Genomic DNA, 12,233 nt, shown 5'->3' with positions numbered 1-12,233 from the left:
AAACTGAACCCTCCTGTACCATTTCTAGTGAGTCTTTACTTTCTGAGTATTTTTTTCCCATCTTTTTTATTTGTATCACATAAGGCTAGATCAGATTTAAAACCGTCTCTCGTTTATTGTCTTTTATCTTGTGTGACATCTGACTCCTGGCTCTCATATGATCCTGTTTTGAAATACCTGCAACATACAGATTATATTTCTGCACATTGACGTAAGGAGTTGCCTTCCAAAGGCATGCCGAAGGCTCCACTTCAGAGAGCTACAAGCCCTAACTTTGGAATGCGGATGTCAGGAATGGTTCTCCTTCTCACTAGCTTAGGAAGAATAAAGATATATAGCTTGAAGATTGAAGTCCATGCTGTCTGTTTCACTGGGCTATTGTGGGATCATTTGTGATGACTGAATGAAGGAGCTTTGCAAATTATGAAGCACAATGCAGACATGTATGATATATGGTGCCTTAGACAACTGTAATTTTTTTTATAGGTTCTAGAACCTCGTTTTAATGTAGAAACAATGGCTCAGTTATTGAACATCCCACCAAGTAAGACCCTCTTGCGAAGACATTTGGCTACTCACTTCAACCTTCTGATCGGTGCTGAGGCCCAGCACCAAAAGCGTGATGCCATGGAGTTACCAGATTATGTACTGCTAACAGCCACTGCCAAAGTGAAGGTTGGTTCAAGCTTGTGTCTTCTAATAATTGGTTAAAGCAAAAACTAAAGCTGCAATTTGGTTTTGACCTATCCCATTTTTTGGAGTTTACTGAGTCTTGTGGATGGGTTAATGGTCTGTGCATCTTTAAGAGTAATTAAGAAAATGCATTTTTGCAAGTGTCTTTCTGGGGAAATCTCTGCTCAAATCATTTATTTTATTAGAGTTAACAGTAATGAAGAGTGTGATGTTGGCATACAGTCAACATATTGCCAATGCAGAGAGTCCGTGACTTGGGCTCAAATATTAATTGCAGTTGTTCTATGGATAAATCCAGTATAAGAGGAGGATTTTTTCTCAGACAGATTCAATTTGTCTGGCTTAAAATTGACCAGTCTTGCAAGTTAGAAAAAGATACTTAAGAAACAATTCAAGGTAGACCAGGAGACAATGGCTATTTCCAGATTTACCCAGATTCGTGGGTCAAACCAAATTCAGATTACTTTTCCTTCTTTTTTTTTTTTGGTTTATCATTTCCTCTTTTTTTTTAATTTAAAATTTTTTAACTTTTTTTTTTTTAAATTTTTATTATACCAGATAAAACACAGAACTTGTTCTCTTCTCTGAGGGATTTATTGTTCCCTGTGAAGCCTGAGAAGGCGGCCACAACACTCATGTCCAAAGAATAACAACCCACATTTGTCTTTTCAGTCTTGTAGTATCCTCAGGACTGAAGTCTGTCAATGTCCATTTGTCTGTCCAGAACATCCAAAAGTCCCATGCTTGTTCTGGTGTCCTGGGGACATGGACAGAAGATGACAAATTCACAGGTAGTACTTTCAATCAACACGAAAGACCTTTCCTTTGGGGTCTGAAAGGATGACTACATCCCAACAAGCAGTGCTGATGCCGATGACCATCTGCATAATAGTCCCTGGACCACGGGGGAATCCCAGCTTTATGGGCTTCCGCGCTACCCAGTACACGTACCCTCCCGCCCCTATCAGCCCCGCCCCTGAAAGCACGTGACAGCTCCAGCAGTTATTAAATAGAGGGGCTTCTGCTGGAGAGGTCGGCGCTCCAGGTGCAGGGAGGGGCAGCGACTCGGCAGAGTTGGTGGCCTCAGGAGGCGCAGGGACCTTGATCGGCTGCAGAGGCTGGGACAGGAAAGAACCCATGTTCAGGAGCTCGGCTTCAGCGATGGGAGTCTACTTTTCCTTCTTTTAAATCATTTCTCTCTGAACTCTTCTGAGGCTGTTATTATCTCAGCCAACTTAATGGGGAGTTAGGGTTTATCAGCTCCTCCACAGATTTGTACCAAGTTCTTTATATACATAAATACTGATACATTTCTCTTTTTATTTTTTATTTTTTTTAACCACCTCTACCTGCCCAACACTTTCTCTTTAGCTTCCTTGCTCCCTTAAAATCTGTGCTAGATTTGAAACTTCTGAGAGATACTGTTCTATTTAAATTCTCAGCATCAGCCTGATCACCATCTGCTTAACAGATAGTCTCAGGGACTGTTCGGTGACTAAGATGGAGTTTCTCTTCCAAGTTTCACTGCAAGTTCTCTCTCCAAACGAGTGAGGATTCCTTTAGCTGCCACCAGTTACATTATGGATAATCATAGCTTCACCCAAAAGGAAAACACAGGACCATTTTCTTTTCCTGATCTTAGATGGGGAAACCTTGCAAGATTGGATTCATCCCTGAGAAATATCATTGCATTAAGTCCTGTTTAATCAAAACTAAGGCTCTTGGCATTTTTTGCTTATCACAGTGACTACCCAGCTAATTGGTGTGAATAAGGAGAACAATCCTAATCTTCTGAGATTCATAATTAGGATCATTTATTATATTTGGGTGCATCAATCATACACCCAGGATTCTTTTATTTTTGCCACACCAATTTAATCATCCAATTGCTTTTCTCTGTGGATGGAATGAATAATTGAATTATGCATGTTATCAATCCTTTGCCATATGAATTTTGTTAAATCCCTGGATGTTTGCTCTTCGTTTAAAGCCAAAGAAACTTACCTTCAGCAATTTTGGGAATCTGAGAAAGAAGAAACAGGAAGATGGGGAAGAATATGTTTGTCCAATGGAATTGGGACAGGCTTCAGGAAGTACCTCTAAGAAAGGATTTAAACCTGGATTGGACATGCGCCTATATGACGAAGATGATTTGGACCGGTTAGAGCAGGTAAAGGCAACACAATATACCTATTTTATTTAAAGTTCCTCCAGCGGGGCACCTGGGTGGCTCAGTCATTAAGCGTCTGCCTTCGGCCCAGGTTGTGATCCCAGGGTCCTGGGATCGAGTCCTACATCGGGCTCCCTGCTCAGCGGGAAGCCTGCTTCTCCCTCTCCCACTCCCCCTGCTTGTGTTCCCTCTCTCTCTGTCTCTCTCTCTGTCAAATAAATAAAATCTTTAAAAAATAAAAATAAATAAAAATAAAGTTCCTCCAGCAATGAAACACTAAATGGAAACTTGGTGCACTGTGTCTACTAATCAGTTTTTCCTCAAATACCTGAAAATAAAGATAATAATAAAATAATAGTGAACAACTTCCAGGTTGCTTACTATGTCCCAGGCACTGTCCTCAGCACTGAACATATATCAGCTTTCACGGTGACCCTAAAACATACAGAGTGTTGTTATCCTCATTTTAGAGGGAAGGAAACCGAGGCACAGATAGGTTAAGTAACTTACCCAAGATAGAAGAGCTGCTAGAAGAACTGGGGTTCCAAGCTGCCAGGCCAGCTCCAAAGTCTGGCTCTTCACCTACGTTATACTGTCTCTGTATTATGGAAATCTGTGTATTAAATCAAGTCAGAAATACACAGCTCATTTAGTCTTTTCAGTGCGAAGTCCTGGATTTGAATATTGTCCCTTAGTCACTGATCCTTTGAGGTCATTGTCAACATCAGAGCATTAGGCTGGATGTGCCAGTAAAATGTCATTTGTCTCATTTTTAGCATCTGGTTGCTGTAACAAAAGGAGGTATCATCAGAAGTGTTCTGTTGCTCCCAGCCCGTTCAGTATCACTTGCATTATTTCCTCTTAGACTTTTGCTCATTTTGCTGTACTTTCTTTGAAATTACACAAATGAGTCGGTCATGTGATGGTGTGTTCTTTGCAGATGGAGGATTCAGAAGGGACGGTGAGACAGATAGGAGCGTTCTCTGAAGGCATCAACAATCTAACAGTAAGTCTGTAAAACGAAGTTAAAATGTTATTCTAAAGGGGCGCCTGGCTGGCTCCGTTGGTGGAGCATGCGACTCTTGATCCCTGGGGTTGTGAGTTCGAGCCGCACGTTGGGGGTAGAGATTACTTAAAAATAAAATCTTTAAAAATAATAATAAGATAAAAAATAAAATGTCATTCTAAAAAGATGTTTAAAAATAACCCCAAAGGACTGCATGTTTAGTGGAGGATGTGTTGTGCCAAGCTCCTGGCTCCCAGGGTGCGTGACCCCCATCTCCTTGTTTTCCAGCACATGTTAAAGGAGGATGACATGTTTCGAGATTTTGCCGCCCGTTCCCCCAGCGCCAGCATTACTGACGAGGACTCCAACGTTTAAGCCAAGCACTTGGTTGAGCATGAGGAGCCCCTCGTCTTTTCTCCACCTGATTTCTCAAACAGCTCGCAGAAGATCTAATAAGCAGCAGATTGTATACAGTTTATCATTCCACCTTCTCAGAAGTGGAAACGGGAAGCGGGGGGGTGGGTACCTATTTTGAAGATGCCATGAAAAATGAGACACTGGTGAATGAGAGTATAATTGTCCTCTATATTTAATGTAAAAATATGTGATATATTTAAAGTGTTGCATTTAATTCGAGTGTTTTACCTAGCGTTTCACGTTCACATTCAGCAGTATGCAGGATTTGGGAAGCGGGAAGCAGTGCGTGGATGATCTTGTCACGTCTGTGTGACTGCCCTGCGGCCATCAAAGCAGGACATTACATGCTTCCAAAAGCAGTATGTGGGATTTCTTCATGCGTTCAGTGTGCCCGCTAAATGCCAGCCGCACCTCCACTTGCCTCTTATTGTCCTATTTTATATATTTTTCTAAATACGTGTATATATTTAGTACATAGAAAATAGAACTTTTATTTTGTGACATACGGAAGATGGTGAAAAGCAAATACAGTGATCAAAATGGTCATATACCAGCTGGTCCTTGGAAAGGTTGGGATGATCTCTCCTTCTCCACAACTGAATTTTAATGATATTACTATCGATCATCCCAACTAAATTAAGATATATGAAATACCCCTTCTTTGATGACACATCACCCAATGTTGAAGAGTTAAAAAAGTTTCAACCTCCATCTTGGATCCTTTCACCTCAAAAGGAAGAACGCCAGGGATGTTTAAATACTATTAACGCGAATGCATTCAGAAGTTCCCCCCAAATTTGTAGAAATGATTTCTGAAGAAACCAAACCTAAACAAAAACCTTTACAGTATTAAGCTGCTTATTTTCCTTCTTGCTAAATATATCATTACATCAAAATACTAACAATGTACCTACTGTTATTGATTGTACATTTCTCAGGCTATCAATGAATGGGATTTTGTTAAGCTGAATATTCGTCTGAACATTTTGTCTCAGAGTTCAGTAACGCTGAGGCTGCAAAATGAGTTTTAGAATGGCTATACGTGATGAGAAAATGTAGTTCATGTTTTTCTATAGCACAGGGCCCAGACAGCATCTCTAAAGGGGAGAGCCGTGGCAAAAACTTACTGTGTTTATCATTTTTTTTAGGGGAATTCAAAAAAAATCCTATTTTTTATTCACTACTACATCACTTCTCACAATAGCCAACTTGGTAAAGACAGGTTTTCATAAATTGGCATGGGGATGGGCAGTTCAGTGTGTGCCAGTGGATTTGCTTATAAATTATATTTAAATGTCAGTGGTGTGATCTTGCAAGCTATTAGCAGGTTACCAAGCTTTCCAACAAGGGCCTGTAATACCAAATTACTGTTTATTCATGACTAAAATGATCTGATGCTAATTAATAGTCTTTTGCTCCCTACCATTCATCGTTTGGTAACTGTATTGGGCTCTTACATATTAGTGCTTTATTTTAATGTGAACATATGTCACCATTTGAAAAACAATTTCTTATTCAAACCTGGTTAAAAAAAAATACCAGGAGACTGTTATAGATGCCAAATATTCTTTATTCAGGGCAGTGTAACATAACTGATGATACGTGATAAAGTTAAAATTTTTTTGATGATATATATTTTATTTACAAAACATTGTACACTGCTGGTATTACCATATGAAAAGAAATAAAGTCAATTGATAATTGTCTCCCTGTTTTTATGGTCTGATACTTTATTTTCCTTTGTTCAGAATACCCAGTTGGCTTTATTTCTGATATATAGAACAGTGACACAAACGCTTTATAATTTGCAAACTCCCATAAATTTATTAGGGGAAGGGTTATAGCGTATATCAACAGGTAGAAATTTGAGAACTCTGAGGAATTTCTGTACAAAAGGAAACAAGCAGCTGGGCTGGGTGGTAAGGAATCACGGCGGAGGGATTATTAGAAAAGCAAAGGGAAATGACTCGCCAGCAAAGTTGAAGAAGTTAGTTTTAGAAGGAGGCGTATGGTTCTTCAAAGAACTCAATACTATTTTTAATTTAAGTCAAATTTGAAAAGCAGAAACCTATCTTGGAAGAGATTGCCCAATATTAGAAGTAGAGTGAATATCACTAGAGAAGAACGGATGTTTTCAGTCAGAGTTAATCATCTCTAACTTAATAAACCAGCAGGAAATCTGTATGAATACAACACACCTCGTTGGCAAACAGGGACACCTAACATGTTTGTTTAGCTGTGTGTATATATGCTCAGCTACACCACTCTTTTCGTCAATGTTGAGTCGGTAAACTGGGACCGCATTAATAGACGTGACTTCGTGGTAAAAACTTTTACTCTGAAGAAGTCCTTCTGAATGAGCTTCACATGTTTGATCTCTGGAAGCAGTATTGATTGGGTGCAGACAAAATGGGGCAAAACTCATCGCAACAGTTGCCTCTGAAGGACAGCAAAGAGGTTTCCAGCGTCTGTGAGGTCGTCAGCGAGGCTATAGTCCATGCAGCTCAGAAAGTGAAGGAGTATCTTGGATTTGAAGATCCTCTGAGCAATCTGTGCCCGGCTTCCAACACTCTGAATGAGATCTTCTTAATCCACTTTGTCTCTTTCTGCCAAGACAAGGGAGTGGACGAGTGGCTTACCACCACCAAGATGACCAAGCACCAAGCTGTACTGTTTGGGGCAGACTGGATTTGGACCTTCTGGGGATCCGAGAAACAGATCAGGCTTCAGCTGGCGGTGCAAACTCTGCAAATGTCTTCTCTCCCTCCTATGGAATCTAAGCCCTGTGACTTCTCACCTCCGGAATCCAGGGCAGAGGAGCCCTCCAGGAAAAGTAGATTTGATAAGCTGGAAGAATTCTGTAAGTTGATAGGAGAGGATTGTCTGGGCCTGTTTATCATCTTTGGGGTGCCGGGTAAGCCCAAAGACATCAGAGGAGTTGCCCTGGACAGTGTCAAAGGTGAGACCGTGCGGGGCCAGCTGCCAGGACGGAAGGCCGTGGCACAGTTTGTCCTGGAAACTGAAGATTGTGTCTCCATCAGAGAGCTGCTTGGAAACTGTCTGAGTAAGACAGACGGGCTGAGAGAGGTGGGCAAGGTTTATATTAGCATCCTCTGAACTGGATGTGCCCAGTGAGACTGGCCTGTAAGGCAAAAAGGAAGAATATTTTATTTTAGTCGGCAAGCTCATCCACTTGCATCATCCCAGTGTGGGATTTTTTTTTTTTCCTATCCACCCTCCATTGAGAGAAAATGATCACTTGGGTCAAAACATATAATGTCATGACAACAGGAAAAAACCCAGCCCATATTGCAGGGAAAATTTATTCAATAATAAAAATGGGAGGAGAGGATAATAAAGTCAGCCTTGAAGTTTGATTTGCTAAAAAAAAAAAAAAAAAAAAATGCGTCTTTGTTTAATAAGTCTAGAACCCGGAAGTGTAAAATATTTTACTGCTGTGGGTGGACGGCAGGCGGGGTAAGGAGGTACGTGAGACTACAGAACAGGTTTAATTCCATTGACAATGCCAGTTTCAATTCAACTCAAGCAAAACCTCATTCCTCCCTCTTCCTCTAAGCTCTGCCCTTGCTCCCACCTCCTCCCTGGCCACTTTCTCTGTGCACAGAGACTCTTGGTAGGATTCACTTTGGGACTTGCTGGAGTGTCTGCTTCCCCTATGCTTTAAACACAGTGGCCCCTATAGCAAACCCTTGTAATGATGATTAACATTTGTTTAGCAATTGCAGTAAGTAAAAGGTATTCACTTATAAAAACCATCTTTGCTTAAAAGCCTGGCTGGAATTATAATAGTGCTATAAGGGAGGAAAACTAATAGAAGCAAAAAGTGCTTACGAATGTAAATGAAAGATTCATTCACATGATTGGTAAAGGCTTATTTTGTTAGGCCCTGTCCTGCACCCTCCCAATCCAGCAGTAAAAAGAACAAAGTCCCTACTCTTGGCCAGTTTCTCTTTTAATGGTGGAAGATTGACAATAAACAAATATATGAATATATATTTAAAATGCATCTTAAAAAATATGTCAGGTGTTATGTGAAAATAAAGCACGGATGAAGGGATAGAGGGTGAAGGAGGTGCTACTTTATTTGGGGTGGGTAAAGAAGACCTCTGAGAATCAGGGTATAATTGACCAGAGATCTGAATGAAAAGGGAGAGCATTAGTACAGATAAATCTGGGAAAGAATGATCTAGGCTTAGAGAGCTACAAAGACAAAAAGGGGCCTGAAATGATGTGTGTGAAGTATAGCAGAGGAGGCTGGTGTGAACGGAGCCGAGTGAGCCACGCGGAGAGTGATAGGAGCCGAGATCATAGAAGTAGCCAGCAAATAAAATAAGCAGATCATACTTGTGAGGACTCGATTTTATTGTGAGTGATAAAGGGACTGATATGCCTTGATCAGACTTAGAGTTAACCTCACTTGAATGGTGGGTGGCCACTAGGTTGTAGGGAGGAAGGAGTGAAATCAGAGCCCATGGGAGCAGCTGGGAAGCTATTATAAGAGAGAAAAGGGTGGCCTGGATCAAAGTGGTACAGGAGGAGGGGTGAACAGGTCAGATCTAGGAAGAGTTGAAGGTAAAGCAAACGGCACTTGCTGATGATTAGATGAAGGGTAGGAGATATATCACAGAATGCTGTATTTCCGAACGTCTTTTATTAAGGATGCAAGGGAAGAAATAAAGGCACACACTTTGAATGTGCCTGGAAGGTACCCAAACACCCAATTAATGTTTCCTTGGCCAATAGGGACCCCTATCTGTAGCAATGCTGTGTAGAGGAAGCTATCAAGAAGGTGGTTAGTAAAAATAACATTCAGCTTAAAATCAGATGTGGGTTTGGGTTGAATTATCTTTTTTTTTTTTTTAGATTTTATTTATTTATTTATTTGAGAGAGAGAATGAGAGAGAGAGAGCACATGAGAGGGGGGAGGGTCAGAGGGAGAAGCAGACTCCCTGCCGAGCAGGGAGCCCGATGCGGGACTCGATCCAGGGACTCCAGGATCATGACCCGAGCTGAAGGCAGTCACTTAACCAACTGAGCCACCCAGGCGTCCTGGGTTGAATTATCTTAAGAGCAGAGTCTGGTGACTTAACTCTTCGTCTTTTTACCTGTAAATGGGAATGAGTTCGACTAATACGAAGGAGACAATGCTTGTGATAACACTTTACATGCTAAATTGTAAGCTAAGGAAAATTGTGAAGACTCTAGTACAAATTGTAAATATTCATGTTCTAAACAGCTGGAAGATATAAATCAAAGACTTACCATGTCTTTTTTTTTTATGAAAATAAAAATGTGAAGCTTTTGCTGATTTAAAAAATACTATATTTTTAAAAATCTGCATTCTGCTGTAAAAAAATACGGAAGTATAGAAAGTTAAGCCTTCAGGAGTCTCAGCTCCTCTCTCCATACCCATCCTCTCCAGTTTGCTGTTTGCCTTACAGAATGTGTACTGCATATTAGGAATATTTTACACAAATGGAATCCTATGATCCACAACCTGCATTTTTTTTAGAACAACTATATGTTGTAGACAATATTCCATGCTAATAGATTTATATCCTCTTTAAGGCTGACATCAATGGTTCTCAGTCCTGCCTACAGATTAGATTCACTTGGGGAACTTAAAAGCAAAAAGCAAAAACAAAAACTCAATACATTTCAGAGTGAAGGCCAGGACCATTTTTCTTAAATCTCTTGAGGTAGTAATTCTAACCTGCAACCAGGATTAGGTTTCCATGTGTCCAAGTAGTACTCTATGTCTTATGTACACATCATAGTATATTTAAGCCATACTGTTTTGATGGATATTTAGATTGCAAGGTCCATTCACATACCTGGATATTGTCTGTTTGCCATGCCTGTAAGTAGACAAACTGTTCACTCACATTTTTTTTTTCTTTTTCTTCACTCACTTTTTATAAAGAAGTTAGTTTTGTCTAAAAGTAGCTCTCTGACAGAAAGTCACTGCACTAATCTGGGTTTTAGATATAATAAAAACCCGTTATAAAAACCCTTAATATTTAGAATTGTTCCACACAGCACTGGCTACATAATTTGTTGGGCCATAATTTGGTCATGAAAGCTGAAGAAAAGCTTTTTTTTTTAAGCTTTATTTTATTTTTTTTATTAACATATAATGTATTATTTGTTTCGGGGGTACAGGTCTGTGATTCATCAGTCTTACACAATTCACTGCGCTCACCATAGCACATACCCTCCCCAATGTCCATCACCCAGCCACCCCATCCCTCCCACTCCCCACCACTCCAGCACCCTCAGTTTGTTTCCTGAGATTAAGAATTCCTCATATCAGTGAGGTCATATGATACATGTCTTTCTCTGATTAACTTATTTCGCTTAGCATAATACCCTCTAGTTCCATCCATGTCGTTGCAAATGGCAAGATTTCATTTTTTGATGGCTGCATAATATTCCATTGTATATATATACCACATTGAAGAAAAGATTTTTATAAGTGAGCAACTACACTTTTAAGAACTTTTCCAATTGAAAAATCTTGTAATTCTTAGTGACATGCTTTACTGTTACATGCTTTACTGTTTGTACTGCATGAAACATATTATTGCCTGCTGACAGCTTTACAAATGAGTTAACTTTTAATATAGAATGAACCTTATTGTTCTTGATGCCTGGGAAAACAATAAGTATTTCTCTAGTTCCTCTGGTCATATCCGTCCACTGATGTCTTAGGGAGACAAAAAGACAACACAGGAAGGCAAGGTGAGGACCTAAGTCTGAACTTCTTGCTCAGAAATTGAGAAATCTCTGAATATAAACTAATTCCATAAGGATTTGTACTTTTTGTCCCTAAATTTGTATGGTATAGGTCTTGTACTTCATTGTACTAAAATATACAAACTGGAGAGAGCAAAAATCACTCTGTATTGACCATGAGCTTAATTCCAATGGCCACCATTTATATTCTTCCTTCTGCAACATAACTACTTAATCACAACAGCCCTGAGGAAGATATTATTGTTCCCATTTTCCATGAAACTGAAGCTCAGAGATGTTAGGTGGATTTTCCCCAGAACACAAAGAAACAGAGCCTGGATTCAAACCCCACATCCATCTGACTAAAAGGCTGTGCTTTTAATCTTAAAAATAGAGGTGAGGGTAGAACACCGTGTGAAGACAGAAGCAGAGACTGGAGTCACGTGTTACAAGCTAATGATTGTCGGCAGACCATCAGAAGTGAGGAGGCAGGGAGACATAAACAGACTGTCTCTCAGAACTTCCAGAAGGAACTGTTAAACTTAAAACCGTTAGTTATTTTACCAGCAAAAATGGGTTTACTAGGGATTAGCAGAGAATTGCAGTTCAGGACAAAGCATTGGCAAGTCTAGAGAACAAAGGAGAAGACTGCTTTATTACAGAGAAAAGAAGGGAGTTGGGAGGGACTGTTACCAATGAAAAATGCATGGGAGTAAACTGGGAGTTTACTGGGAGTAAACTGGGAGTAAACTGGGTGCCTTTTCATTGGCTGAATCGTGACAGTCTCTTATTGGCTGGGCTGTTGCTGGGGTAGGAGAACAACTCCCTTCTCCTGCAGGGCTTAGTACAGCGGTATCCACTTGCAAGACTTGCTAGGTACTCTCTGTTCCTTTGGGGTCTGTACTTGCTGGCTAGTGGTAGGATGTGAGAGCTCCCCCATCTGGCTTCTAGACTTCATTTTAAATGATATTTCCTTTTATTAATTTTCACAGAACCAACCCTGCTAAAACCTGGATTTTGGGTTTTTAGCATCTAGAACTGGTGGGAGAATAAATGTCTGTTATTTTATGTCACTCAATTTGTGGTACTTTGTTACAGCAGTCCTAGGAAACTAGTACACCTAACACACTGTACTGCTTTGGAACAATTATGGGATGGTAAAAGGCCAGAAAAGATGAGAATGGTGATTAT

At 40.1% G+C, this 12,233-nt stretch overlaps 2 protein-coding genes and 1 pseudogene across 11 annotated transcripts in view; 2 read left to right on the top strand and 1 right to left on the bottom strand.

Annotated features, from left to right (window-relative positions):
* PPFIBP1 (PPFIA binding protein 1) overlaps positions 1-5,992 on the top strand; it is a 177,747-nt gene extending 171,755 nt beyond the window's left edge. For all 9 annotated transcript variants that reach the window (XM_035028006.1, XM_035028005.1, XM_035028003.1 and 6 more), the window contains 4 exons: positions 487-675; positions 2,684-2,863; positions 3,804-3,869; positions 4,158-5,992. In XM_035028006.1, coding sequence (XP_034883897.1) covers positions 487-675; positions 2,684-2,863; positions 3,804-3,869; positions 4,158-4,244 — 522 coding nt within the window. In that variant the 3' untranslated portion in view covers positions 4,245-5,992. The remainder of the gene's footprint in view (positions 1-486; positions 676-2,683; positions 2,864-3,803; positions 3,870-4,157) is intronic.
* LOC118025505 lies at positions 1,362-1,832 on the bottom strand (annotated as a pseudogene).
* Positions 5,993-6,543: 551 nt separating the features above from the next.
* Positions 6,544-7,427, top strand: REP15 (RAB15 effector protein). 2 transcript variants are annotated; one of them, XM_035028011.1, is made up of 2 exons: positions 6,544-7,169; positions 7,230-7,427. In XM_035028011.1, exons 1-2 carry the CDS (start codon positions 6,696-6,698, stop codon positions 7,401-7,403), a joined length of 648 nt encoding a protein of 215 aa, XP_034883902.1. In that variant the 5' UTR covers positions 6,544-6,695; the 3' UTR covers positions 7,404-7,427. The 2 variants fall into 2 exon arrangements, with proteins under 2 accessions (XP_034883902.1, XP_034883901.1); XM_035028010.1 differs by having other exon boundaries at positions 6,544-7,427.
* Positions 7,428-12,233: the final 4,806 nt, after the last annotated feature.

Source organism: Mirounga leonina, unplaced genomic scaffold (assembly GCF_011800145.1).
Source record: "Mirounga leonina isolate KUSES-001 unplaced genomic scaffold, KU_Mleo_1.0 Mir_201, whole genome shotgun sequence".
Taxonomy (NCBI): domain Eukaryota; kingdom Metazoa; phylum Chordata; class Mammalia; order Carnivora; family Phocidae; genus Mirounga; species Mirounga leonina.
Note: the sequence above shows the minus strand (reverse complement) of the source record. Positions and strands in the feature narration are given on the sequence as shown.

Coding starts and splice junctions, on each gene's coding strand:
- REP15 (XM_035028010.1), top strand. CDS start 6,696: ATGGGGCAAAACTCATCGCAACAGTTGCCTCTGAAGGACAGCAAAGAG.